The following is a 24,484-nucleotide window of genomic DNA, read 5'->3' as shown; positions in this document are numbered from 1 at the left end:
AATCATGCAGGAAAAAGAAATAAAAGGGATACTTATAGGAAAGGACGAAGTCAAAGTATCATTATTCGCAGATGACAAGATCCTCTACATAGAAGACCTAAAACTTCAACTAAAAGACTCTTACAATTAATAACCAAATTCAGTAATGTAGTAGGATACAAAATCAACACACAAAAATCAGTATCCTTCCTGTACACTAATAATGAACCCACTGAGAAAGGAATTAGGAAAATAATACCATTCACAATAGCATTAGGAAAAATTAAATACTTAGGAATTAACTAAAGAATTGAAAGACCTTTACAATGAAAATTACAGTACTTTGATAAAGGAGATTGAAGAGAACATCAGAAAATGGAAAGATATCCCTTGTTCCCGGATTAGGCAGAACCAATATAGTCAAATAATTCCAAAAAGGATAGACATATTTATTGAAAATTCCAATCAAAATGCCAATACTGGTCTTCACAAAACTAGAGAAAACAATTCTAAAATTCATATGAAACCAGAAGAGACATAGACTAGCAAGAGCAATCCTGGACAACAACAGCAAGACAAGACTAATCATATTTCTGGACTTTGAGCTATATTATAAAGAAAATTACATTCATTAAAAACAGCAAAGTGTCACGAAAAAAACCCCTGCAGAAATATGTGTCCATGGAACAGAATAGAGGATGTGGAAACAACTCTAGGCACATTCAGCTACCTGCTCTTTTATAAAGATGTTTAAAAATTTACGTTTGAGAAAAAATAATGTATCAAATGGTGCTGGGAAAACTGGCTATCCATATGTAGAAGATTGAATTTAGACTTGTATATCCTACCATGCAATAAACTAAAATCAAAATGGATCAAAGAACTGATGTTAAAACACAAACACCTAACCTGCTGGAAGAAAAAATAGTTAAAACTCTTGTTGTCACAGGTGTAGGCAAGGACTTTCTGAACAGAACCCTAATTATACAGGAAACAGTACCAAGAATCAACAAATGGTATCATATAAAATTTAAAAGCATCTGCACAGGAAAAGAAACAACCTATAGAAGTGAGGAGACAACTTACAGAATGGGAAAATCTTTTGCCATCTATTCTTCAGAGGATTGATATCTAGACTATATAAAGAACTCAAAAAAATTAAGACTCCTCAAATAAAAGACCAAATTTTAAAAATGGGCAGACAAAATGAATAGGCACTTCACGGAAGAAGTACAAATGGCTAATAAATACATGGAAAACATCCTTAGCATTGATGACCATTGAAGAAATTCAAATTAAAACAACACTGTGATGCCATCTTACCCCAGAAAGAATGGCCATCATCAAGAAATCAAATAATAACAAATGCTGTCAAGGCCATGGGAAAAATGAACCCTTCTACATTGTTGGCAGGAATGTAAACTAGTACAACCACGGTGTAAATCATTATGGAGATTCCTCAAAAAACTAAAATCAGAAATTCCATTTGTCCCAGCTATTTTCCTTCTAGGTATCTTCCTGCAAGAGTTAAAGGCATCATACTATAGAGATACATCCCTAACCATGTTTATAGCAGCACAATTCATAATAGCTAAATCTTGGAAGCAGCCTATGATGAATGGTTAAAGAACATATAGTATTTTCACATAATTGAATACTACCCTATCATAAAGAAAGATAAACTTGAGTCACTTGTAGGAATAGATGCACCTTGAGACCATAATATTGAGTGAAATAAATCAGATACACAAGCTTAAATATTGCATGGGTTTCTCTTATATGAAAAATCTAAAATCTAAATAAAGAGCAAAATGAAAGGTAAATAATAGGAAAAGAGAGATAAGAAGGAGGACACATGGAGGGGAAAGAAAAAAATGTAGCAGCCATGAGGGAAAGGAGTGGGAGTATAAAAAGAATTAAGATGTGTTATGTACATGTACCAACTCCTCACAATGAGTGTAATCGTTACGTACTGCAAACATGTACTAACAAAAAAAAGAAAGTTTAGAGAAATGATGGCTGGGAGAAAACACGTGTAACATGTACAACAAGTGGAATGCCAACAAGTTAGGAAATACCAATAAGTCTTATACTCACCTCAAAGCACTAGAAAAGGGTAATTTAAAAATAAATTCAAAGTACATGTAGTGCACACTCATAATCTCAGTGACTCAGGAGGTCAAAGCAAGAGGATCACAGCTTTAAGGATAGCCTGAACGACTTAGAGAAACTGTCTCAAAAAAGTAAAACAAAAAAATTAAAAATAAGATATCCTATTTATCTCAGAGGAATGCAAAGTGAGAAATAATCTATCACACTGAAGAAAAGGTAAAAGATTTATTCTGATATGGGCAAGGCTGTGAAGGAACAAATACTATCATACACTTACTGATGGAGGTATAAATGGGGGCAAACTTTTAGGAAACTAATTTAGTGGCATCTTCAAATTTTTAAAGAGTTTCTTTTGATATCACAGTCTTACTTATAAGTATCTATTCACCAGATATAAAATTGCCTAAAGTTTAAGAATATGTACACAATGATGAGAACTGAAAGTAGGCTGGGGAAGCAGCTCAGTGGTACAGCACTTGCCTACCGTCATGAGGCCTTGGGTTTCATCTCTAACAGTGCAGAAAAAGAAAAAAGAAAAATTGAGAATAACCATCAATAGCAAATAGTTAAATAAATTGAGACATCTTCCTGTAAAATATTAAGTGTTATGGTGGGTATCTAGATGTCCCCACAAAGCCTCATGTGCTCATACATGGGGATTTTCAGGGGTGGTTGAATTAGAGTGCGAATATGGATTAAGTGCGTGTGATAACTAAATTAGTCTACTGGTTGGTTTGGCAAAGTTCTTGGTATGGATAATGGGAAGGCCCACCCTTGGTGTGGGTGGCACCAACAAATAGGCTTGTAGCATGAATGGAATAAAAGGGAAAAGGAGGCTACTTGTTGCCTCCTGCCTAGCGTGCCATGGACTATTTCTCCTCTGCCATGCTACCCTGCCTTAGAGCCAGACAATTATGAGCTGAACTCTCTAAAAACTGTGAGCTAAAACAAACTTTTTCTTCTTTAACTTGTGAGTATTGGGTTTTTTGTCCTAGCAATGAGAAAGTAACTAAGACCTTAAGTAATTATTGTTACAAGTGAGCTGTACCTACCTGTATGTCCATGATAACATTAAGTGGAGGCAGAGGAGAGTTTTAATGAAAGAAGCAAATTATACAGTGATGTATTTTGGTGTGAACCCATCTTTATACTTTTTTTTGGAAAAACTCCAAAATATGTATGTACATATGTGTGTGTGTGTGTGTGTATTTGAAAGAAGAGAAAAAAAACTCTGCGGAAGGATACATATGAAACTCTTAAAATGGAGTATTACAACCACTATGATTGATTTCAAAATTTTAAAATGTTTTTAAAACTAAATAAAAAACCAGTTATCTTGGATATACCTCCTGATGTAAATTTTGTAGAACAATAATAACCACCATTAAATTATTTTTCAAAAGCAACTCTTTCCATATATGCACAATTCAGTAGAGTGTTGTCTAGTATACAAAAGGAAACTGAATGTTTTAAGTTGACGACTAATAAAAACTACATCAAAACAAACATTTTAAAGGCCAGAGACACTCTAATGCTGCAGACATGTAGAAAACAATGAATTGTAATGGGAAAAATCTTTTAAAATACTTTTAGAACACTATACTTCCTATTCTGCATTCATTTGATAGTAAATAGTACACAAAGTTATGTTCTGACACAGAGCTTTTAAAAAGTGTTGCTCAAGACCTTCGCAGCTACATGAAATACAAAACTACATTTAAAATATTCAGGCACATTTTACGTCTGGATTTTCCTAAGCTGCAATGGCACCTCAGCGCCACAAACCCTTTCCTGCAGAATGTGAAAGTGGTATTAACCATGTAGCAGCTTACCAGGTGTATATCGGTGATGTGTATTTAATTCTGGCCCACTGCTTCACAAAATCGACAGGAATGCCTCCTTTTGCCATGTTCTTTGAGGATATATCTGAAATGAAGAGAGATCAATCAAAGGACTTCTTAATATTTCTAAGAAGATGTACGGGTATGGACAGCATTCCATTTATTCAGAGGGCCAATATAGGTCACCTGAAAACTCCAGAAGACGGTCTAACATGTGTTCTGAATCTGGAGGAAGACTTAACTAGGAGCATAGAAGACCTGAAAACCTCAGCTTCTCAGGCAGGTGAAACTCATCTCGTACAATTTGTTGAGGAGTTGTTGATTAAACAGGAAAAGTGCAAAAAATTTCTGGAATGCCATATTTCAACTCAGAAGAAATTTGAAGAATACAGCTGGCAGAGAAGGCTGTCTGAAAATCCTGCTGGGGCATCTGTATCTGGTAAAGAAACTTAACATCTGGGGGCAGCACAGCAAGTCTTTCCATTGTAGTCTACCTCCAAGTTGGCTATATAATAGTTTCATTTCCATTTTCCAAAAAACTACTTCCTTTTCTGTTTTCCAAATTTTCATGGTCATGCATAAAAATAAATATGTGTTACAAAAAAAAAAAAGTATTCATACCAAACCTAAATCTGAGGCCATTTTCAACAATGGAAATGTTGAGTTAAAAGAGAAATCTATAAGATTCAATATAATTTTAATATACAAGTTTCAGAATCCAAGCCAAAATTATACTTTTAAAAATAAACTTTAATTTTATTTACTCAGTATTAATTTTATATCATGTACTAAGTAAAATTATTTGATCTCTTAAGCTAAGTGATCCAGGTACTAAATTCAATGTGCATTATGCTCTCAAAAGCATTAAAACAGTTAAAAAATTATTTGCAGGGGCTGCTGATTTAGCTCAGTGGCTCTGTGCCTGCTTGTAAGTGCAAGGCCCTGTGTTTGATCCCTGGTACTGACAAAAAAAATTCTTTGAAGAAAACCAGTGATTACATTTATCAAACATCTGTTACTGATGCTAAACACATCACAGATTCTTGATTTTAATACCAACTTCTCCACCATAAAAAATAAAGTAAAAAGATCTTCAACTGAAAATCTCATAATCAGTTCTTTCATGCCTCAAATCAGATTTTAAAACCAATTTTTTAAAATATTAGATGTGGTAATCTCATTATTAAAAGACAGATTTATGCCGGGGATTTAGCTCAGTGGTGCTGCTGCCTGTCTCGTAAGCGCAAGGTCCTGAGTTTGATCCCTGGTACCAAAAAAAAAAAAAAAGAGAGAGAGAGAGAGATTTATAATGCTGAAAGAATATCATAGACATCTGTTTTCTGCATGACATATGACATACTTAACTGGAGTTTTTAAGAAAAAAGCTAATTTAGCTACACATAAATTTGCAATTATAGCTTACAAACATAGTGTGAGATGTGCTATTAATGGGTTACTGATATATGAGGAACTATAAAACCTTAAATTGCTTTCTAAATTCTAACATAAGTGTCCTTCAGGTATCACAGTGCTTTCGTAACAGTAATCCATCAGAAAATTTCAAGTACTTTTGTGACGTTTAGGATATAGTTAACTTGGCCAATGGAGAATGTAATCAGTAGGAAATACGGCTTCTCAAAATTAAATCTTATTTAAAAACTAAAATTTATGCTATATATGAATATTATAATTTCACAAGAAAGATTGTCAAACATTGTAATCACCTCTACAGAAAATGAGATAACTGGACTAACTAGACATTGAAATTGCTAAATGATTGCTGTGTTTCAGATCTAATATGTCCCCCAAAAAGCTCATTCTGTTAAAGGATTGGTTGCTGATGGGCTTTGTGGAAGTGATTGGATCATGCAGGCTGTAATGTTGTCAGTGGATCAATCCACCGATGAGATGGTACTTTAATGGCATTTTTGGGAGGTGATGGAAACAGGAGGTGGGGCCTAGTTGAAGAGAGTGGGTCATGGGGGCATGACCTGGGGGACTATATCTGGGCCCTTCCTCCTTCCTCTCTGCCTCTTTTCCTTTCTTTCTGCTTCCTGACTGCCATGAGGTGAGAAGCTATCCTCCATAACACCCTTCCACCATAATGTTTCTATCTTACCACAGGCCTAAAAGCAATGGACTCACTGATCATGAACTAAAACGCCTGAAACCACGAGTCAAATAAATCTTTCTTCCTTTTAAATTGTTTATATCAGGTATTTTGTCCCAGCAATTTAAAGTGAACCAATGTAACAATACTGTTTCTGTGAAGACAAGAGAAGGAACTATTTTGCAACAAAAAATCATATTCTAGTGGTATTGAATTCTTCATTCTATTGAAAAATTCAGATTATTATTTTGCCATCGAGAATTTGATTTGCATAATCTACACAAACCAATATAAACTTGGTTTTGTATAGAACATATTTGTATATTGAAAATTTTTATTATTAAAAATTTAAAAGTAGTAATTTTTAAGAATGTGATTTTACCTAAGTAAAGGGGCCCTTTTCTAACTCAGAGAAAGCCACAGTATAGGCTACCAGTGATTCTAAAAACCACCAAGTCAAACCAGGGTCTGGACCACTAGGCATACCACATAGGAGAACATTTTGCCTTTCAGCTCCACTCCACCCTCTTCCCTCACCGCCACTCTGCCTAAGGTAAGATTGGGAGCAGGGGCAGCTTCATGTGTTTTACTCTACAAAGTGGCTGCTAAAGTCTGGGTATGTGTGCCCTTGTATCCTACTCTTGATCTTAGCCAAAAGGCCAAGAAGCGATTGCCCTTGTACCCTTCAGGAGACTGTCCACAGTGGTCACAGGATACACGACTCTAAAAAGCTCACAAACCATCATTTTAGGTTGTAGCCATGGTTCTCAAACTTTTTTATATATTAGAGTCACCTGGAGGGCTTGTTAAACCACACATTTCTGGACCCATTCTCAGATTTAATTAAGAAGGCCTGGAGCAAGACCCAAAAACAGCATTTCTAACAGATTCACAGGAATGCCTTTGCTGCTGGCCCAAGGGCCATCTTTGGAGGACCACTGATTTGAAACGTCAGCAGTGGTTCTGATCAGTAGATCCACGGGGGCCTGTAAACCTGTGTGTTAAACAGGACCGGTCTTTACTCAGAGTGCGTAATGACATTCAATCCAACGTGTGTCATTGTCCTTTTAATCACTAGGTGGCAGCACTTGCATAGACATCTCTATACACAAATCTGGTATAAATAACGAATCGCAAAAAGCAAGATTAGAAAGCCATAGGAATTGGCTACAAATTGGCTGATAACATAAACCTGCAAATTGGATGATAATATAAACCTGACAAATAGCCAAAAGGTTTCCCTCCTAAGAATACATTCCCATGCAAATCGAGCTTCAAGGTCAAGTAAAATAAGCTGTTTTAAATAGCACCAAAGGAATCATCACACTGGAATCGGCCCTCTGTTCTGACACCCAGGTGTGGGATTTCATACTTATCCCTCTGATAATTCAAAATTGTTTGGGCCCGGGGATTTAGCTCAGTGATGCCGCCACCTGCCTCTCAAGTACAGGGTCTTGAGTTCGATCCCCAGTATCAAACAAACAAACAAACAAAAAAATCGTTTCTCTGTGGACAGCAACATTTCTCAAGGAGCTTGTTAAAACTGCCAATTCCTCTCTCCCTATTCCATTCTAATTAAGTAGATTTGGGGTTAGGTACAGACAGTCCTATGTTTAACAGGTATCTCAGGGGATTCTGAGGTGCAGCCATGCTTTGGTACCTGCACCTGTTTGTTAAAAAACTGTATCTGGAGATTTTTGCTTTGTGATTCTTTCTAGGTTCAAATCTCATAACAGTTGCAAGTGCAGAAGAGCTATGCATCTCTGAGGTCGCCATCAGTCACCACATGACAACTGAGCACTTGCAAGAAGGCTGGTCTGAACTGAAACCTGTGTCAGGGTTAAGTAACATCAGATTTCAAAGTCTTGGTAGGGGGGAAAAGAATGTAAAATGTTTCATTAGTCACTTTTTATATTGATTACATGAAATATTTTAATGTATTATTAAATATATTAATATTGGGTTAAAATATTCTTTTTAAAAATTTTATAAAATGCTTACTTTTTTATTCATTAAGTTTATTGGTACATTTTAGGTATACAATATTATGACATTCATGATTGGGAATTTGTACCATTACATGATATACCTTGGTTCTTATTTTTTTCTCCTCCCCTCCCTTCACCTCTCCACCCCTCCCTATTTACAAAGACTTTGTTTCTGTTTTTTTCTTTTCTCATATTTATTCCTTTCCCTTCTTTCCTTTCCCCTACCCCTCTTAATTCTCCTTCCCTTTTGAACCTTTTCTTCCTATTTCACATTACCAATTATATATTTTGATCCTTATTTACACTTTCAGTTTCTCATACCAGAGAAACTATTTGGTATTTATATATGTGTGTTCTATTCATTTCACTTAAGAGTATGGCCTCGGTGTGCATCCATTTAGCTACAAATGCCTCTAGTTTCTCATTCTTTATGGCTGAGTAGTACTCAATTTTATTTAAAAAAATAACACATCTTGTTTATCCAGTCTCCAGTCGATGGGCACTTGGGCTGTTTCCAAGCTTTAGCTATTACAAACTGTGCCATTATAAACATGGGTGCACATATTTCGCTGTGGTATGATTCTTTTAATTCTTTGGGGAAGATACCCAGCAGGGGAATAGTTGGGTCAAATGAGACCTCTAATCCTAGTTCTTTGAGGTATCTCCATACTGGTTTCCACAGTGGTTGCATCAGTCTACACTCCCACCAATGATTGAGAAGGGTTCCTTTTTCCCCCCAGCCCTACCAGCATTTGTTATTGGTTGATTTCTTGATAGTCATTCTTTCTGGAATGAGGTGGAATCTCAGCATTGTTTTCATTTGCATCTCTCCAATTACCAGTGATGTTGAACATTTTTTCATATATTTATTTGCTGCTTTTACTTCTTTGTCTGAGAAATGTCTGTTCATTTCAGATGCCCATTTTTGGATTGGGTCTTTAAATTTGGGAGATCTGTTTTTTTAAGTTCTTTATATATTCTAGAGTGTAGACCTTTGTCTGAGGTATAGCTGGTAAAAAATTTTTCCCACATTGTGGATTGTCTTTTCACACTATTCATAGTTTCTCTTGTTGTGTGGAAGCTTTTTATTAAGAAGAGATCCCACTTGTTGATTGTTTGTGCTAGTTCATGGGCAACTGAGGTTCATAAAGTCTTTTCCTATGCCAATGTCTTCAAGAGTTCTACCTAACCTCTCTTCAAGGTGGTTTAGTGTTTCTGTTTTAATATTTAGATCTTTGATCCACTTTGATTTTAGTATAGTGCATGGTGAGAGATATAGGTGTAGTTTTAATCTTCCGCAATTTGAAACCCAATTTTTCCAGCACCATTTATTAAAGAGACTATCTTTCCTTTGAAGTGGATTAAAGATCTAAATATTAAGTCAGAAACACTAAACTTGCTGGAAGATAAGTTAGATAGAACTCTTGATGACATTGGCATAGGAAAAGACTTTATGAACAAATCTTCAGTAGCACAGGAGCTAGCACAAAAAATCAACAACTGGGATCTCATCGTATTAAAAAGTTTCTGCACTGCAAGAGAAACTACCGACAGAGCTAAGAGACAACCTACAGTGAGGGAAGAAATATTTAGCAGCTGTAGCTCAGACAAAGGTCTACTATTAAGAATATATAAAGAACTGAAAAAAATCAGACCTCCCAAATTCAAAGACCCAATTCAAAAATGGGCATCCGAAATGAACAGACATTTCTCAGACAAAGAAGTAAAACCAGCAAATAAATACATGAAAAAATGTTCAACATCACTGGTCATTCGACAGATGCAGATGAAAACAACACTGAGATTCCACCTCACCCCACAAAGAATGGCTGCTATCAAGAAATCAACCAATGACAAATGCTGGCAGGGGTGTGGAGAGAAAGGAACCCTTCTCCATTGTTGGTGGGAATGTAGATTGGTGCAACCACTGTGGAAATCAGTATGGAGATATCTCAAAGAACTAGGACTAGAGGTCTCATTTGACCCAGCTATTCCCCTACTCAGAATCTTCCCCCCAAAATTAAAAGAATCATATCACAGCGACATATGTGCACCTATGTTTATAATGGCACAGTTTGTAATAGCTAAAGCTTGGAAACAGCCCAAGTGCCCATCGACTGGAAACAGGATAAAGAAGATGTGTTTTTTTTTTTTATAAAATGGAGTACTACTCAGCCATAAAGAATGAGAAACTAGAGACATTTATAGCTAAATGGATGCATATTGAGGCCATACTCTTAAGTGAAATAAATAGGACACACATGTGTAAATACCGAATAGTTTCTCTAGTGTGAGAAATTGAAAGTGTAAATAAGGATGAAAATGATTAAAATGAATAATTGATAATTTGAAATAAGAAAAGGTCCAAGGGTTTGGGGATGGTGGCAGGGAAAGGGGAAAGGGAAGAAGGGAAAGAAAAAATTATGAGAAAAAAAATAGAATAAAACTCTGTGTAAATAGGGAAAGGTGGAGGGGGTGAAGGGTGAACAGGTAATGGGAGAAAAAATAAAAACTAAGATGCTTCATGTTCTGGTACGAACACCCAATGATAAATGTAAATGTTATTTTATACCTAAAATGTACCAATAAATATATTATATATAATTTTTTTAAAAAGAGGCTATCTTTCCTCCAGTGAGGGTGTTTGGTTCTTTTGTCAAAGATGAGGTAGCTGAGTGTGTCTGGAGTTGTCTCTGCAGCTTCTAATCTGTTCCAATGATCCTCTGGTCTATTTCTTTGGCAGTACCATGCTGTTTTTATCACAGTAGCTTTGTAGTATAGTTTCAAGTTGGGGGTTGTGATACCCCTGCCATGTCTCTGTTACCTAGAATTGCTTTTGCTATTCTAGGTCTCTTCTTGTTCCAAATGAATTTTTGAATTATTTTCTCTAGTTCTGTGAAGTATGCTGTTGGGATTTCAATTGGGATTGCATCAAATCTATATAGCAGTTTTGGAAGTATGGCCATTTTCACTATATTGGTTCTTCCTACCTAGGAGCAAGGGATGTCTTTCCATTTTTTGATATCCTCTTCAATCTCTTTTTTCAGAGAGGTGTAGTTTTCAGAATAGAGGTCTTGGATTTCTTTTGTCAGGTATTTCAATTTTTTGGATGCTATTGTGAGAGGAGTTGTTTCTCCAGTTCCTCTCTCAGTGAGTCTGTTGTTTGTGTATAGGAAAGCTACTGATTTTTGTGTGTTGACCTTGTATGGGTTAAAATATTCTTAAAAACAATTCCACCTATTTATGTTTTTAACATGGCTACTAAACAAATTAAATAACATGTGTCCTACAATGTATTTCTATTAGACAGTACTGTTAGAGGATGTAAAGAACTATGGCAAGAGTGGGGAGGAAAAGTGGAAATCAGAGAGACAGAGAACAGGGCTTGGGGTTAAGTCCTGAATGCCCAGCCTTCTGACACTGTTCATCAATGAAGGCCTCAGATCTAGGCAGCTAGGCCTGGAACAGAAACACCATCAGCTTGCAGCCTGCAGGGTTCTGCAGGGGCTCACTGCAGATAGGATGTGAGGACTGCAGACACCCTGGGAACACCAGGCTCTCCAAATGGCCTGCATTCTACAACACATCTGGTGTTGGTCTCTTTCTAGAACTCCCTGGGCTGTTTCACATAGGAAAATGTGGTTCCTGCAAATCACTGTTGAGATGTGGGGCACCCCACCTGGATCTACTGAACGTCTATACAATTGCAAAAACTCTTCTTTACAATAGAGAAATTTTGATTGCCGCCAATCATCAAATAAAGCCATACTGCTTGTTTTTTGTTTCTGTATTACAGAGAGAAAGGTTGTTAAAGTATCCACTTTGCAATACTAGCAGTGAACTCCAAGCAGCAGGCTCTCAGCAGAGTCCCCACACCAGCATCATCTGGGAATGGGTCTGAAATGCAAATTCTCAGGCTCCAGGCCTAACTTAAGAGGTCCAAAAATCTGGGGATAGGACCCCACCTCCTGGACTTGACCAACCCTGCAGATGATTATGACATGTACCCTAAAATAATCACTGAACCTTGGAAAGAGGGTGCCATCAAATGGGAGGTCCAAGTGGATGGAGAGCTGATGGCTTCTGGCCTCTCTTGTGTCTGCTGCCATTGAGAAACTGTGCTCTCAACCCATTTAAAGAGTAGATTTGAGTCAGGACCACCAGGGTTCTCAGTTTCCCTTCTGGGCAGACGGGGGCATTCTTAAACTTCTCTAAATGGGTTCTGCCACCAGAAAATTGGGAGAAATAATACATCCTATTCAGGCTTATTATTGGGAATGAATGAACAAATATATGGAAAAGACTGCACATGATTCCTAGCATGTAAGTAAGACATCAGACTTGCAGGAGAAAACAGCCCAGAGCTTGTCTATGGAGTCATTCTATCCATTGTTCTTATCGCTTTGCCCATAGAGTGGTTGCTTTTTTTCATAGAAATCACTTACTTTCCATGATTAGTCAGTGAATCGACAATTCAATCTAATCTCATTTTTGCTATGGACACATTAAAATTTTATCTCCTCAAACTTATGATTCAGATTTGAATTCAATGAACTCCCCAAGTGGTTTTTGAGGTTTGAACTTCCCTCCCTCTCACATTAAGGCTTTAGAGGTGGCTTTGATAAAATGAAACCAGTTTTCACTAGAACTCTGGTGCTCACTCTTGGGGTTGCTGTCTTTTTGTACATATTTTATGAAATGTGCACTTCTTTTTTAAAGCTCATGTTGTGTATTAAATCTCTAGACTTGTTCTTCCTATGTGTCTGTTACTTTGTGTCCTTTGACCTACATCTGTATCCTCCTTTAATATATAACAGATATTTGTGAGGTGACTGTGATATTGGAATTTGGCAGGCTCAGCCAAGGGCTGGGATGGGTAGTTTTCTTTCCTGGGCCTTAAAAAAGGTGTTGCGGGGGAAAAGGTTACACATCAGGAAATACCACTTTAAAAGAACCTGAGATGGAATGAGTCATCAGCAAGTACCTGCCACAGCCTCTCTCCCTCCATATTCAACCAGTCAGGGCAGCAAGTCTGTCTAACAAGCATCAGAAACACTCAGGATTAGGCCAAATTAGGAAACTGAAACCTAGAATCGCCTGGCTCTTCCCACTTGCTGGGTTCTCAGGCAGAAGGTATCTATGTATTATTAAGGATTTCTCAGTCTCCTGCACTTGAGGTGAACGTCATCATCATCATTGTGCTAAGACATTTAGACTGTAGGGGGATCTACACTAAATTCTAACCCATGGGCCTGACCTTAAAAAGGGGCAGAATATATTCCCTGTTCCATTACTGGCCACTCTGGCTGAGGCAGGGCTGCTGGTGGAGAAGGAAGAGAGCACTGAGTCCCTTCCTTTCTTCTGAGTCCAGGCAAGGCTGGGCTTGAGGGATGGAGGGAGGTGGGCAGGCAGGAAACTGCCCTCAGGGGCTGGGAGAAACCAGTTCCCTCTTCCTGGAAAGTTTCAGGCCTTGAAAGACACTGTGTGGCCTAGGAGCCAGGCTGTTCAGCAAGCTCACTGCCCATAGCTGCATCTACCCCTTCCTGGGGTGTTGAGACTGGACAGTACCTATTCATAACCATGGGGAAGGGAATCTAGAGATTTCATACATCCAAGTGTGTTCCTTGCCTTCCATAGCTAGAAGCTGCCTCGGCGGCTTAAAGATTCTTCCTAAAGTTCATTGTTGAGGGTTGTCTTTGAGTCACATTCTCTTCTCTTTACTAAAGTGATTGTCAAGACCCAAGCTGTCAGAAATGCCTCCCTGGACTTTCTTCTCCAGGTGAATGGTAAACAGGCTACATCACACAAACTAACTCCAATTAATTGGCATTGTCCTGGAGCCACAACTTGGAAGCCATCACCCAGCTCGAGCAGAAGAAATGTGGTGATTGATTATAAATGTCTATGGAGGGCAAAATATCATGAATTTGCCACCTCTCTTCTAGACAATGATTCTTCATTTCCTCAGCCTCTTCATGGGAAGACTTCTTTGGGCTATTTTATGTACATTTTGCTACAACAAATAAAATAATGATAATCACTATGGTATATATAACCCCTACTAAACTGACATTATATCCTTACTACAGTATCAGCTATTTTCCACAAATCATCTGGTATCTTCATAACACCCTCTCCAGGAATGTATCATAATGTTCCATTTGGAGGAAACTGTTGAGACCCAAGAAAATTAAGTAGTGCTTCAAAGGAAGTAGGGCTAGGATTTGAAGCCAATCCAGTCTGACTCAACTAGCTAGAGCTGTTTTCTCAATGCTATGCCATCTATTCCCAGACCTCTCATTATTGGACTATGTCTGGTTTCTTCAATATAATAAAATAAACATATTATTACCTCATGAAAAAGGAAACTCTGTGCAACAGACATTGGAGCCATGCAGTAAGTGAATGCTAGATGCTTGAGTGGACAGGAGCTTTTATCAGCTCAATCCCCACTCATAGACTCAACCCAGGCCCACAGAGTGCTGTTATCTCAGAGATGTCTGCAGGCTCTGCTCGCCCCACCAACCCACCTGTTACCTGACCTTGTGTCTCCTATGGAATGAGGTCTTCAGATGGTTTCCTTGCTTTTGCCAGTGTTTACCCAGGACGCAGACTTTGCTTTCCACTAGTCTCAAGTCCATATTTTGATGCAGCCAAATCTTATTTCTCTGGGCTCCATTCCAAACCAAAGAGGGTGAGCAGAATGAATGGAAAGAATGTTTAAACAGTTTTGAGAATGGACCGTGTTAAGTCGCTAATGGGGGCCAGTACTAAGGATTCCAAGGCTGGAGAAAGCACTTTGGCAGCATAAGAAGGTGAAAATGCTGGTGAACACAAGCAAATTTTGGTTTTAATTAGAAATGTGTTCATCAAGGCTCCACATATTCTTTTTTTCTGTGAAATTCAGAAAATGAAAATAAGATACCTCAAGGAGTATACTATAGCATTACCTACAATTCAAAAGTGATCTTTTGCTTCAAGGATGATGAGGGGGAAGAGGAAACCAGGATTCTTTTGTTAAACAAATTCTAGCCTGGTTAGAAACCACATGTACACATGAGGTAAAGAACTGGGCTAATGACTAATTGATGTTGCTACAAATCTCCTTCATTCATTCTTGACTCACATGGGTCCTTCTCACAGGGTGCACTTATGCAAATTGCTCAAGTAATTTTTTTGTCTTCTTGCCAAGAAAAAAAGAAGTTTCTGTCTCTTAAAATTGCTTGCCTAAGTCCTGACTCCTGTAACTGGAGAAAGGCTTGGACATGACTTTCACTTGGGTATGTCCCTCCTGTGGATGGGCAGACAGACCAGGAAGCTCCTCGACACACATTCTCCACTTGTCCCAGGGTCCTGCATTCTCCTTTCTTCTCCTAGCAGTGACTACTCCTTTTTAGTCCCCGTGGCTGCCTCCTTCCCAGTTTCTTCACATTGAAGGGCCAATGTTCATCCTTTGGCCTTCTTTCTTCTTTTTCTCTCCTTCCCTTTGTGATTCCATCCATTTTTGTGGCTTTCAATAGCACCGTGTACCAAGGACTCCCTCTGTTTTATACACCAGCCCACTTCCCAAATCCCCACTTTACTTCTTTACCTTAATGTCTAACAGCCTCCCCTGCCTTACTAGATCTAAAATAGAATGCCGTTATCTTTCCCCAAACCATTCCAAAAGAAGTCTTTCTGTCCCAGTTAACAACATCTCCATCTTTCCTCATGATCTAGCCAAAAACCGTATATTATATGTACACCTTGTCCATCTTTCACCTTGACAAGGTGAAAAGGTAAAATCACATCTGATTTTATTTAATTTGGTCTTTTCTTTTTCTGTATTAGTCTAAAGACTTGTCTAAGTTACATAGGCTCCACTCCACCCCCCACCCCCAAATTCTTTGCTTCATTAATATTTGTAATTTTTAAGTTCAATTTTATTTATTTGTGGTCTGATCTTTACTCTTCCTAATTTTGGGTTTGGTTGGTCCTTGCTTTTTGAAATCCTTGGAGTGCATTTTAAGGTTATTTAAGATTGTTCTAATTTTTTATTGTGCATTTGTTGGTACAAACATCCCTCTCAGTACTGTTTTTGTTGTTTAATATATATTTAGGTAAATTGTATTGTCATTTTCATTTGTTTCTAAAATTTCACCTTGACACCTTGACTTTCACCTTGACACCTCACTTGCCCACCTATCAAGACATCTGTTGACTTCAAAATATATCCGTAAACTCTTTCTCCATCCCTCTGTTCCTACTGCCCTCTCCATTTCAAATTCTTTGCAATTGCTTCCCATGTGCCCCATCAAGCATTTTCTCTCTGACCTCACTTCCTGCTCTTCTGCCCCTCACTAACTCTGCCCTAGCCATACTGACCTCTAATATACTAGGAAACACTGGCCACAGGACCCTGGCACTGGCTAGTCCTACCTCCTTCAGGACTTAGTTTAAATATGTCCTGCTATGGTACTGGCAAAGAAACAGACCCGAGGATCAGTGGAATAGATTATAAGATGCAGAAACAACTCCAGACATGCTCAGCCACCTCATCTTTGACAAAGGAGCCAATCACCATCATTGGAGGAAAGATAGCCTCTTTAATAAATGGTGTTGGAAAAACTGGATTTGAACCTGCCAAAGATTAAAACTAGACCCATATCTATCACCATGCACTAAACTAAAATCAAAGTGGATTAAAGATCTAAATATTAAAACAGAAACACTAAACTTGCTGGAAGATAAGTTAGGTAGAACTCTTGAAGACATTGGCATAGGAAAAGACTTTATGAACAAAACCTCAGTAGCACCGGAACTAGCACAAAGAATGAACAACTAGGATCTCGTCTTATTAAAAAGCTTCTGCACTGCAAGAGAAACCACCAACTGAGCTAAGAGACAACCTACAACATGGGAAAAATTTTTAGCAGCTGTACCTTAGACAAAGAACTACTACCTAGAATATATAAAGAACTGAAAAAAATCAGATCCCCAATTTCAAAGACCCAATTCAAAAATGGGCATCTGAAATGAACAGACATTTCTCAAACAAAGAAGTAAAAGAAGCAAATAAACATATGAAAAAATGTTCAATATCTCTGGTCATTCGAGAGATGCAGATGAAAACAACAGTGAGATTCCACCTCACCCTAGAAAGAATGGCTGCTATCAAGAAATCAACCAATAACAAATACTGGCAGGGGTGTGGAGAGAAAGGAACCCTTCTCTATTGTTGGTAGAAGTGCAGACTGGTGCAACCACTAGATACCTCAAAGAACTAGGACTAGAGGTCCCATTTGACCTAGCTATTCCCCTGCTGGAAATTAAAAGAATCATACCACAGCAATATATGTGCACCCATGTTTATAGTGGCACAGTTTGTAATAGCTAAAGCTTGGAAACAGCCCAAGTGCCCATCAACTGGAGACTGGATAAAGAAAATGTGGGTTTTTTATAAAATGGAGTACTACTCAGCCATAAAGAATGAGAAACTAGAGACATTTATAGCTAAATGGATGCATATTGAGGCCATACTCTTAAGTGAAATAAATAGGACACACATGTGTAAATACCAAATAATTTCTCTGGTGTGAGAAACTGAAAGTGTAAATAAGGACTAAAATGATTAAAATGAATAATTGTTAATTTGAAATAGGAAGGAAAGTTCCAAAGGGATAGGGGAAGTGGGAGAGGAAGGGGAAAGGAAAGAAGAGAAAGGAAAAATTATGAGAAAAGGAAAAAATGGAAACAAAGTCTTTGTAAATAGGGAAGGGTGGAGAGGGTGAAGGGAGAACAAGGAATGGGGAAAAAATAAGAACCAAGATACATCATATACAGATACAAGTACCCAATGATAAAATGTGTTGTATACCTAAAATGTACCAATAAAAGAATTTAAGCAAAAAAAAGCCCCTCCTGCTATGCCTTTTTAAAATAACACCTATCATCTTCTAACTCACTTTGTAATATACATATTTATTATGCTTTATTGTCTCACCTATGAGGGGTAACCATAGGAACAAGGATTTTGTTTTGTTTTGTTCACTATGTATATTGAATGTATAGGACAGTTTCTAGGCTTATAGTAGACACTTAATCGATATTTATTAAACAAATGAATGAATATTGCATTTAAATCCTAATAAAAGAAATAACCACTCCAGGATTCCTACTGGTATGAAGCCACTAGCATCTTGGTGATCCTTTTCCAAGCACAACCAAAATTATCTCTGCCTTGTGACCCTGAGTTGTAGAAACAGCCCCATACATCTGAAATGATGCCGAAAGAAGTTGTAAGAATTTAATTTCTGTCTCTTGAATACCCAGTTTATCAGACTCTGTCAACCTTCCTAATCTAGCTTGCCAAGAGTCACAAGACCACTTGGAGGACAAGTACCCTCTCTGAACCCTAGACAGGCATATTTAGTCACTGATTCTACTTGGCCCTAATGACCATGGACTGCGCTAAATTCTCTCACTTTCTTGCTTTTGAAAAACGTTTTTTGTTGTTGTTGCTTTTACTTCCTACACTGGTGTCTGGTTTTCAAACTGTGTTTGATTCTTGAATCAAACACAGTTTCTTAATCTCTTTGTGCCTCAGTCTCCTCATCTGTAAACTGAAGATTACGGTAAAAGTAACCAGCTCACAGGTTTGCGGAGATTGACTGAGTAAATGGGTGCATAGTGCTTAGAATAGTGAAGCACTTATAATAGCGTTCAGTAAATGTTAGCCATCATTATTAGTATTGTTATTATCATTACTAACATTAAACACAGAATCTTACTTGGCTTTTTAATCCTACCACATCACATAGTGTCTGAGACACTAGGCCTCATGGTGCCTGAATGCTTAAGAAAACTTTGCTGAACAGATGAATGAATGAATGAATGAATGAAGAGCTATTTCAGATATATATACATATGTATAGCTATACAACAAATACATACATATCTATATGTAGATTTATAACAAATATATACATGTAAATATTCATATATATGTGTGTGTGTGTGTCCTGGGGAACGAACCCAGGGCCTCATGCATGCTAGGTGAGTGCTACTTCCCCAGCCCCAGAGGCTAATATGTTTTCAGCTCCTCTTAGCATAATCCAGCACATAGCAATCCTCAGGAAATGCTTGTTAATGGGAGATGGAAGGTTTCTGTATTTATTCTGAGAGAATATTCTAAACATTAAAAAAAAAACCACTAGAGGCAGCACTGAGGGGGTTGAGATGGTGCTTATAAAGCTCTGGGAGATGGATAGATTAAGTGTGTGGTTTGGGGCAAATTTTTTAACTTTCTTGGGTATCAGTGTTCTGGTGATCAACTGGGGCTAAGTTTAGTCCCAGTATCTTAAGGGGACTAAATCCAACAATACTTGCAAAGTGCACAGCTCAGCCCACCTGGTAAGTGCTCACTCAATTATCAAGAATTTTAAAACTATGTCTCAAGTATGGCTGACATGTGGACCCGTATATGAGGGCTGAGGATACAACAGACAAGTGGCTGCCTGGTAGCTTGATGATGTAATAGCCAAGTGCCCGAATACCCATCTTTTCATCCCCATGACTCTTCATCTTTGTGTACACACCACACGCACTTCCTTATATGTACCTTAACCAAAAGTTTCTCTTTCTTGTTCTCTCCTGCCATGAACCTGGGACAGTCTCGATAAGTTCCTGCTTCTGTAACCAGAACTTCATTTGTCATGTGTAAAGTATTTCTCAAAAAATTTTAAACAAGTCCAGACAAGTTGTATCCGTTCAGAATACTTGAGTGATAATGAAAACTGGGCAATTTCCATGGACTTCCTCTCCCCTACTTCTGCCCTGGATCCCCTCCAAGTCCACACAAGTAAGCAGAGGGCTGAAAGGAGACTTGCTATGTGATGAATCAAACACTTCATTGCAGATGGCATCCATCTTCATGCCTGCTCAATATAAACCAAACTTTTCCTTCGTTGGTTTCACCTAGAAAATACTCAGCAGTTTGTAATTTATTATCTCTGGCCCTCTGTGAAGCCTGTGTGACAATCTTTTTTATAAATCAATTACTTTAATTTAAATGTCATATATTTGTATTGGATTGACTTCTCCAGTAACTTATGACTGATGTCTTTACAAAAGACAGTTAACTGAGAGAGAATAATGGAAAGCTTTCTTGTGCTTGGATTAGAGGAGAGGGGCCCTGCTTGTGTCTTTGGCATTTTGAACCTGGACAAGAAAAACTGGGAGAAAGGCAGAGGAAATGGCTTATATCTTAATCCCTCCATGTTAAAAACTGGAAGCTGCTTTACACTGCAACATTAAAAAGTTAGAAGAGTACCAAGTCAAACAACTAATTTGTTCTCCTTGTATGAATTTCAAAAAGTCAGCTTAAAAGCTCTCAATCTTAGAAGGCAAAAATGGTAAACAAAGGAAACAAATGTACAATATGGCAGAGAGGATAATTCTTACATGTTGCAGAATGTCTTCATTTTTTCATTTTGTCCTAGAAATGAAAAAGTGATCAGAGGGAAATAATACTGCTGTACAGTGCTCATCTTAATAATCATTCAATATTGTTGCCTTTTAATCTTTATTTTGATTATAATAAATGAGTTAAATTTGTCTAGGGATTCAGTGATACATTTGCCTTATGTATATAAACATTTGGGACTAACTTTTTAATAATCATTTGGAGTAGGAGTGCTTGGAGAGGATGGTAGGAAAATAATGGATTCATTAGGTCAGTCTTATTTCCTGTCAAATCTCAGTAGCAAAAGTGTACTGAAAATGTTCACTGACAAGTGAGTAAATACAATGGTGCAATTAATCATGTATTAATGTGTATAATATTAGAGAAAGAAAATTCAAGCAAGTGGAAAGATGTTTCTGCAGTGATCTATGACTCTGTTATTGCCCTTCTGTGACATTGCCCTTCTGTTGACATTTTGACATTCAAACTAATTTTTAATTTCCCAAAACAAACCATCAAATTTTTAGCTTCCATTTATTACCATGATATATGTGTAATAGATGCCATCATCCCATCCAACCTTTACTCCCCCAACCTATTAGTTTTACCTGGTCCCTAATCCACAACCCATTCTTAATTCTCATCCCATTCCTCCTTGACTTCCTTTTATCTTTTACCCTATCCTTCTGGGTGGCTCAACATTAAAATATTTCTGGTGTCCTAATTGTCATCCAATAGCCTGACCAAGACTGGTAGCAGAGGGCACATTTGGAAGTCAGAGGAAGAAAAAATCAAAAAGAAATCCATGAGATTTGGCAACAGGGGTGGGATGGCAGAGGGACATTGAGAATGGTTAAAGATGACTCTTTGGTCATCATATGATGAGAAGAGTGAAGGCACTAGGGAAGTGAGGAGCAGAAGAAGGTATGGGCACAGAAGGAAGAGGATGAATTTTGTTTGGGACATGCCAAGGTCAGGAGCAACATCAAAGTCCTGAGTGGTTGATGATTCAAGAATGCAAGGTGCATAGGTGGTCAGGTTCTTGCAGGTCTGAAGAGCAGAGGGCTAAGTCCCTGAGAAGGAGATTCCCAAATGAGGGCAATGTCCAGAAGGTTGTGGGGATCTGGCTTTCATGTGTGCCGGGCCATACTCCCTACTTTCCAGCATTGAAGGGGTTACACTTCCACTTGCTTATTACTGAAGAGCTCTTTAATATAAAGGTGGAGCAAGAAGTTAATCATGTAAGCCAAGTGTGGCTGAAGCAGTTGTCAGAGCTATAACAGAGGAAATGCCCACTATTCCTCTAGATCTCACTTACTGAACTAAAGAATTCCATAAAATTATTTCCCTGACAGTTTTTCCCCCTGAGAAAAAACAGGACTACATTTGGGAACCCAAAAGCAAGGTTGCTAAGCCTGCTGTTACAAAGTCCCAGAGACTGTGTATTAGTCAATTTTTCACTTCTATGACAAAACACCTGAGAAAAACAACTTAAAGGAGGAAAGTTTTATTTTGCTGCATGGTTCATCCCATGGTTGCTTGTCTCCATTGTCTCTGGGTCTGTGGAAGGGGTAAAGGGGTGAGAGAGAGAGAGAGAGAGAGAGAGAGAGAGAGAGAGAGAGAGAGAGAGATGGGGGCAGGAACGAGGACAAGATTAGCCCTCAAGGGCACACATAAACCTTTAAAGAATATTTCAAATCATAACAGTCTAGGTGGCTTAAACAACAAAAAATTACTATCTCACAATTCTGGAAGCAAGAAGCAAGGAATCTGCAAGGTTTGTTCCACTTGAGGGATGTGAGAGAGAATATGTTCTAGGTCCCTCTACTCTGCTTTAGACATCTGTCTCAATGTTGACATGGTGTTCTTTGTGTATCTTTACATCACCTTGCCCCTGTATGTACTGCTATGTCTGAATTTCCCCCTTTTATAGATACACCAGTCAAACTGGGTTGGTGCCTACCTTCACTTCAACTGGATTACCACTACAAAAACCTATCCCAAAATAATATATGTCCTAAAAATATATATTCTGAGATACTAAGGGTTAGGACTTCAACATCTGATTTAGGGGTGGGTAGGAGTACACAATTCAATCTGTAAGAGCAAGTAAGAAGGAAAGAACAAGTGTGGGAGGAGTCATACATTCTGTCAACTTGGTCAAAGTATGTCAGAACTGATTTGTCCTCAGACCTTTGGAAATCCCCTGCATCTGGATTTCCCAATTCTTATAATCTCATCCCGCTAGAAAATAAGATGTCCAAATGCATTCCGTGCATTTCTAATCACAAACCCATTCCACTTCACTGCAGGAAATGTGTTAATTAGGTCTTATTTAGAGTAATTTAACTGCTGTAGTTAAAGTAAGAACTTTGAGGTATTTTATCATTTCTCTAAGTCTTAAGCAAATCTGTTCCTGATGTTCAAGACATTGCAGAGTATTAGATTATCTGAAGGTCTATTTCCTTGGAGTAAGTTAGGTTGGTGATAAAAGTCATTGGTGACCTTTTCATTTCTTTTCATTACAGTAAAACTCCATCTAGTGTTCTTTCAAAATTTTAAGGAAAACGTCTAGATGAAGCAGAGTGTGTGTTTGGGACAGATAAATGACTGCAGATTCAAGAGCTCCTATGAAATACCAGATACTGTGCTAAGCTCCAGGATTCATGGTCTTATGTGAGAGGGAATATTCATATACTAAGAGTAGATGAAATTTACAAGTTGGAAGGGAAGATCCAGCAGATCAGAGACAGTGAGATTGAACCTATTGTTTTCAGACAGAATCTTTGCTTATGGTTAGGCAAACATTTCAACTGGTCATTTTCTCTGCCAGTTATCAAATATTTGTATATTACCCTTGCACATGAGTACACAGTTGGGGGGACATTAGAGAGGAGGATGGAGGTGGTAACAAGCCTAAGTAAAAGAAGTAAGATTTAGATAATGTATTTGTCTATTGGCAATTTCTATAATGAAGTATTGAGGGCATGATACATTTATAACAAAAGAGGTTTTTTTTAGCTTATAGTTTTGGAGGCTGAATGTCTCAATAGCATAGCACAGGCTCTGGTGAGGGCTTACCTCAGCTATGTTACCTCATGATGGATGACAATGGTGGGTTGGAGTGTGAGGGAGAAAGAGATTACAATGGCAAAGAGGAAGCCAGAGAGTGATTCAAAGGTCAGGGTTGCTCTGCTAACAAGTCACTCATGTAAGATCTCATGAGAGCAGCTTTACTTCCTTACAAGAACAGTGCCCCCAATAACCTAAGGACCTCCCACTAGGCCCCACCTATTGAAGATTCCACCACCTCACCACAGGCAAGCTGACGATCAAACTTGTAACACATGAACCCTTAGGGAACAAACTCAAACCATATCCAAACCATAGCATGTAGGCATACAGTTTAGAGAATTAGCTTGGGAAAATTAAACAGATTCTCAAGCATCTCAGTGTTAGGACCCTTTTGCACTCTTAAAAATTTATTGAGAAACTTACAGGTCATTTGTTTATCCTGTTTATATTTATTAATATTTGCCATGTTAGAAATTAAAACAGAGAAATTGTTATAATGTGTTCATTCACTTAAAACAAAAATAATATAAATAACATCTTTCATATATATTAACTCCATTTTCCCCGAAAAAGATAATGAGAAGATGGGCATTGTGCTATAATTTTGGAAACTTAATGTCTGGTATAAGAGAAGACAGAATCCTGTCCCTATGCTCTTTGCATTAAATGTGTTACTTAAATTGTTTTGGCTGAATAATATAACAAAAATCTAACCATACACAGAACTGTAGTTGGAAAAGGTAGGACCTTGTAAATCTCCCAGAAAGAATCCAAGAACCTCTATGGGCCCTCTGGCCACACTTTGAGAACTGCAGAACTAGTGTCCTTATAATCTTCTTACTTTCTGATTAGACTTCCTCTTCTAAATATGCTGTTAAAAGGAGATTTAAACGTTGGGAATTTTTTTGTATATCCTTTTATTGGTATATTTTAGGTG

General features: G+C 37.9%; 1 protein-coding gene across 2 annotated transcripts in view; it reads right to left on the bottom strand.

The window, feature by feature from the left end:
- Nucleotides 1-24,484, bottom strand: part of LOC147829244 (uncharacterized) — a 266,493-nt gene that overhangs the window by 70,228 nt on the left and 171,781 nt on the right. For both annotated transcript variants that reach the window (XM_087206436.1, XM_087206435.1), the window contains one exon: nucleotides 3,924-4,017. In XM_087206436.1, the coding sequence (XP_087062562.1) occupies nucleotides 3,924-4,017 (94 nt within the window). The remainder of the gene's footprint in view (nucleotides 1-3,923; nucleotides 4,018-24,484) is intronic.

Source organism: Heterocephalus glaber, unplaced genomic scaffold (genome assembly GCF_053883595.1).
Source record: "Heterocephalus glaber isolate CG9 unplaced genomic scaffold, H.glaber_assembly_v1.0 deba00000676, whole genome shotgun sequence".
NCBI lineage: Eukaryota > Metazoa > Chordata > Mammalia > Rodentia > Bathyergidae > Heterocephalus > Heterocephalus glaber.
Note: the sequence above shows the minus strand (reverse complement) of the source record. Positions and strands in the feature narration are given on the sequence as shown.